General features: G+C 31.2%; 1 protein-coding gene across 5 annotated transcripts in view; it reads right to left on the bottom strand.

Moving 5' to 3' along the window:
• LOC117179317 (rap1 GTPase-activating protein 1-like) overlaps positions 1-6,167 on the bottom strand; it is a 367,846-nt gene that overhangs the window by 11,438 nt on the left and 350,241 nt on the right. For all 5 annotated transcript variants that reach the window (XM_033370976.1, XM_033370978.1, XM_033370980.1 and 2 more), the window contains one exon: positions 1,901-2,083. In XM_033370976.1, the coding sequence (XP_033226867.1) occupies positions 1,901-2,083 (183 nt within the window). The remainder of the gene's footprint in view (positions 1-1,900; positions 2,084-6,167) is intronic.

The following is a 6,167-nucleotide window of genomic DNA, read 5'->3' as shown; positions in this document are numbered from 1 at the left end:
TATCAGCCTTGGAGGAGATTATGTTGAGAAATAAAAAAAAAAAAATCTTAAAAACGTTGTTTTTCTTGGTCAGGCCGGAAACTTATCAATCCACCCTCGTACAAATATTTTGAAACTATTTGGGAAGACAAGGATCCGAAGCAAATTTTTACTTTTAAAGCATCTAATGTCGGAATTTTTACATCGGATTATATCAGCTTTAAGGAAATCAAATATCAAATTTTGAAAGTTGCTAAATTTGTCAAAATTCCAGAAATTTTTAGCTGTGTAGCCCAATTATGAAGGTTTTTAAATTGTAAAACTAGAATCATCGAAAATTGAAGATTTTTGATTTCTCAAGCAACCAAATTTCAAGGATAATCAATTTTTTAATGTTCAGCAATTTAACATTCAAAGCTTCACAATTAGAAGATCATTAACTTTAGAAAACAAAAGTATCAACCACTGAATAGTTTCGAAAAAGACGATTTAAAATTGAAAGCTTTATAATTTAAACTTTGGAATCTTTCAAATTCATCCAAATTCAGCAATCTCTTTTGATATTTGGAAATATGTAAGTTTCAAGAAAATAAGAACGGGAAGCATAAAAGTTTGAGTGATTTTATTCCAAACAGTGGCCGCAAAACTTCATTTTCAAAATTCACTCACTTTTCTCTGTCAAAATTTATTAAAATATCTTAGAAGTATTTAAAATTCTTTATTAAATGCTTTAAATATTGTAAAATAAGTCGAAATTCTGAAATTCCTTGGAACTTTTGAAAATACCTTAAAGTCTTTAAAATTGTTTGAAATCCCTTCAAATCCTTTAAAATCTTTTAATATGCCTTGCATTTTTTAAAATACCCAAAAATATTTAATGTTCTTCAAAATTTCTTGGAATTATTTAAAATGCCCTAAAATTATTAAAATCTAGTTCAAATTCTTTCGAATCTTTTTAAAAACACCTGCAAATATTACAATTCTTTTTAAACCTGTTGAAATCTCATGAAACTTCTTCAAGGTTTTGACAATTTCTTGTGCAAAATAAAAAATATTCTTAAATTTTAAAAACCCTTTAAAAATCCTTCAAATTATTCAAATCTATTTACAAAATTTAAGAATTTCTTTAAATACCCCTAGATATTTCAGAGGAATGCAAGAGTGAGGTTAATGGGTTAATTAATTGAACGAAAGTGGCATTTTATTTTTTTAAATACTTAAAGTGACTTTATTAAAACAAAACAAAAAAAATTTGGATTGAAATCGAGAAGTGAAGAAAAATTGAAGAATTTAACCTTTAAAGAATTTTAACCTTTGAAGGTTTTCAAAGTATAAACTAGATATCTACCAAATTGGAATTCCCTTATATTCGATATCATCAATTTAAAAAAGCTGTCTTTAATTTTATTCTCCAGATAAAACAAACAAAAGCCAACAAAATATTTCACTTGGATTCCAACTTTCAATACTTTGGAACTGAAATCCGAATTTGAGGATCCAGTCTTGAAATCTCAACTTGTGCATCTTCTCAACCTGGAAGACTTTAGCAAAAACTTTTCCAAGTTCTAAGGTCGTTCCGCTTAATATATCTTTGACTTTGGCACTGGCAATGAGACTGAGATCATTAGTGCGTCGGAGGATAGCCATTTTAATGGAAATTGAACTCTCTTGATCAGCAACTAGCTGACTAGCAAAACGTCGGCACGCACAGTTTCCCGAGCCCCGGAGCTCAGGGATTGTCTGCCGACGTCGAAGTAAAGTTCTCTTTGCCGGATATGCGGTGCAGCGAAGCGATAAAGATCACGTGCTCGCTCTTCGTTTGGTTGCTTTGAAGTACGAAGTTGCTTAGCGGTCGCCAAAAGAAGGTGAGGTGGCTCATAAAAGACGTAAATTCGTCAAATCTGCAACACTATAAATTTACCTTGACCATTTTGGCTGGCGAGGGATTCCCGCCAAGTGCTGCTGCCGGCACAAGCTCATGAGTCGAACCTGCTCGTAATCTCAAAAGCACCCGCCAGTGTTCCTGACCAGCAACAGTTTCAGCCTTCACCGAGACGAGCACCGGGCCATTCTCGCTGTCCCGTCCCACCAGGTTCACGTGCTCCTGCAAAAGAGAAAACAAAAGAATTTTTATGATCGGTCGTTAGATGAAACATTATTTTTTACTCATTGCTCCTCCGTTTTATTTAAATTCGGATCTCAAGCCCTCGAGTTAAACCTTTACTGACTAAACTTCTTTAGTTTGAAAGGATCTAGATCTGGAGATTTCCTCTTTTTAAATCTTCAGGTGAAACATTTTTAAATTTGAAAATAGATCGTTAAAAATTTCAAAAATTCTAATTCTGATTAGTTACTTCAAAGTCGGTTCAGAAGCTTTCTTATATCCTTTAGAAGTGCCCGTTTGTAAGGATTTTATATTTGAAAATTATAATTATTCAAGTTTCAAATGACTTGTGATTTTCAAAGAGTCCAAATTCAAAGAATCTTATTCCATACATTTTTTAATTTCTATATGAAAAATGGGTGCCATTAGAGATAAAATCTTACAAATTCTAAATGCCAAATTTCTTATTTTCAACTTCGGATATAGTATATATTTTAATCATGCGAAATGCGAATTTCCAAGCTTCGAATCCAAAACGAATGCAAATTCTATGGGTTTTCCTTTTCGAACCGTAACAAATTTGAAAGCTTTTCGAATTTTCAATTCTGTACAATTTCAATTATCAAGGTATTCAAATATGAAAGATTTTATAATTGGAAGTTTTCAAAATTTTAATGATTCCAAATTTAAAGACTTTAAGGGGTTAGAGCAGTCAAGAATAGGAAAAATCGTTTTTTCATTACTATTTCTTTTTAAATTATAGCTATATATTTTTACAAATAACAACTAAAGTCTGCCGTAATTTTTTTTCTTTATAATTGGTGACCATGATTACTCAACAACCGCTCGAACGATTAATTTTAAACTTGGCGGACTTAAAAAAAACTGTGCTTGATCGAAGCATTCTTTCATTCAAGACTTTTATTTTATTAAAAAAAAAACGAGCGATTTTTTTGCGGAAATTGGATGAGCGACTTTGAACGTACGTCACTTTTGTCAACGAAAATTGTGTTGCAAAAAGCTTTGAATGAGCACTAACAAATTTAAAAACCTAACAGTCTATTTTTTATTACACCTGCATGGGAAGTATCTTTTGTGTGCCATGTCTGTAGATGGTGCACTAAAGAGGTTTTTCCATGGATTCGTTGCAAAAAAAAACAATTTTTTATCTCTTATTCTGTCCCTCGTTTGATTTGCATTCGGGCCCTTAAATCGTCAAGTCGAAAGTGGTTTTTTAAAGATGCAAGTGCCATTGATTCTTTAATAGTTTGTTACGCGAGTGTAACCGCCTTCCAGCTAACGTTACTTTTTTTCCTATGTAATATGAAAAGGTCAAAAAGACTGGTTTTGCATTTTTAATACGAGGGAATAATAATTGGCATGTCTGATGACCGTAAAGCCGAGAAGCGGTTCTTGCAAGCACTAAATTTTGCAACATATATTCGAATTAAAGGAGGAGTTTTGGAAATGAAAATTGCATAATTAAATTACTTCCTAACAATAAACTTTAATCATTTTTCATTGCGCTATTTTGAATTTCAGTTTCGGAACCTTTCCTCTTGAGTCATTTGATATTTCAAATATGCAAGCAAAATTTGATCTCTAATGGCCAATTTGAAAATTAGAATCTTATTACTGTTTTCAGCAAAATTAAAATAAATTATATCAAAATAGACATTTTTCACAGATGTGCATATGGAAAAAACCGTATTCGCGCAGTCTTGTGACGCAAAAACAATGGAGAAGTAAACCAGATCGCATTAGCATAGAGATTGTGAATACGTCATCTTTTCTCGTAGGTTTGTATTGTTAATCGTAAGATGTTAAACGACGGAATATATACTAGAAAGCTAGAAAATTTGAAAATGACAGTGAATTTATTATTGGTCCAGAATCCTCTTTAATTTGTAGTAGAGAGAAAAATATATTCAATAGTTAAAAGAATTTACAATTTTCCAATCAAAATTTGAAATTCCAATTTTTTTATTTGAATGAGGCGAGAGAAACGAGGGTAAAAGACTACACGAGAGTGTGGCAACATGGAATATGGAAGCGGAAGAAGGGTGGGGTAAATGTGACCATAAGAATGAAAATCAGTGCCCAGGGGAAAGGAGAGGTGCGTCATGCAAACATTCGCTTGGATAGTGTGAGAACATTCCCACTCCCACGCCTGAAGTGCTCTTTTCCTGCGTTGTATGGATCTTTCTTCCGCCTATCCCTATCCTTTTCTTTTTCAGCTATTTCCCCATAATCCAATTTTTCATTTAATTTTTCTCCTCATCTATTCTGACGTGTATTCACAGTTTGAATGATTAAATTAAAAGGATTTCTGTGTCGGAAAATTTAATTTCGTACTTCTATATTCAAGATAAAATTGGTCTTTACAAGTGAGAACTGCAATCCGGATAAATTTCAATCTCTTCAAAAACACCTCGAAAAACTCATCTTAATATGAATCATTGTCAAATACTTGTTTCATTTTCCCACACAGAGAAAAATGTGGTTTCTTTCAATGAGGAGAATGAATATCATTCAAATTGAAAAATAAAATTTCATTTAAATATTGTTCTTTCTTCCCTGAACAATTTTTTATTTTTCCTGACCATTAATATTCAAATTCCAGCATTTTAATCTTGTGACATTTTTAACATAGAATGTTTTTATACGGAATAAATATATATTTCAGTTTTACATTTCAAAATGTCAAGTTCATTTATTTCAACCAAAGATTACTTTTCTATCATAAAAAAATGAATGTTCAATCCAAAATAACGAATTTTCCTTCCAGATAGACGAATATTCAAGAAAATTAATTAATTTTCAACTAAAAAAAGATTCATTTTCAACTAAAAATAAAAAAGTAAAATTTTCAGTAAAAAAAAGCTCAGCCAAAAAAAAATTAATTTTCAAATAATTAGTCATATTTTCAACCAAAGAGATAAATTTTCTAATTAAAAAGACGAGTTTTCAACAGAAAGATTTTTCAGCCAAGAAACAAAGAAAAGTTCACTCAAATGGTTGAACTTTCAAAAAAAAGATTAATATTCTGTAAAACAGTTGAATCATTAACCGGAATATGTAAATTTTCAACCAAAATGTTAATTTTCAACTGAACAGTTGCCTTTTTAAACAAAAAAGAGGAAATTTGAAGCCAAAAAAACTACGTAAAAAAAAAACAATTTTCTTGAACATATAGTTAAATTTTTAATCAAGGAGATACACCTTTAACTAAAAAAACAATTTTTCAATTAAAAAAGATCAATTTTCAACAAAATAGTTCAACTTGCAACCAAAGAGAAGAATAAAAAAAAATAATGTTCAACCGAAAAATAGAAAACAACTGCAAACAGAGTAATAGACATACAAGGAAAATAAATTACTGACCAAAATGTTATATCAGAGTGACCCCAAAACTTCATTTCCAAGATTCTATAAATGATCAGTTACCCTGACCATTAATATTCAAAAACCAGAATCTTAATCTTGCAAGATTTGTAACGTAGGATCTTTTATAAACGGAATAGAATAATAAAAATTTTTTTAATGTATTATCATTGACAGTTATTTAATGTGCCTCCTACAGAAAATCCCTGAATTTTGCAAGATTTTTTCAAAATCCCTGACTTTACCCTTATTTGCAAGATTCCACTGACCTATGTCAGGGTATTTTGAAGTTGCGCTAATGGATGCGCAAATAGCATATGAGTTTGATAAACAAATTCATTAATTTTCTGCCCACGTAACTAATTAAACACGTGTGGGTGCCACATCTGGCTATTAATGAAACCTATTTCAAACTTCAAACTGATTCTATAGAATAGATAACTAGATATCCACTTCCCCTAGTCAGCCATCTAGGATTAGAATTTAGATGCCTAGGTCGTGGGACTGGGAGCGTTTCCAAAAATACGTCAACGACGCAACACAGGGAATCAAATTTATGATCGTTGACATTCACTACTGAACTGAACCAAGCCCAGCATGTCTATTTTTCTGCTCTGCACCACTTTTTTCTTTGATTGAAAAATATTTTTTCATCAAATTACTTATATACTGGGTCAATATTTCCAGTTTTCACGGCTAA

Source organism: Belonocnema kinseyi, chromosome 9, assembly GCF_010883055.1.
Source record: "Belonocnema kinseyi isolate 2016_QV_RU_SX_M_011 chromosome 9, B_treatae_v1, whole genome shotgun sequence".
In the NCBI taxonomy this organism is placed as follows: domain Eukaryota; kingdom Metazoa; phylum Arthropoda; class Insecta; order Hymenoptera; family Cynipidae; genus Belonocnema; species Belonocnema kinseyi.
This window is presented reverse-complemented; position numbering and strand designations above follow the sequence as displayed.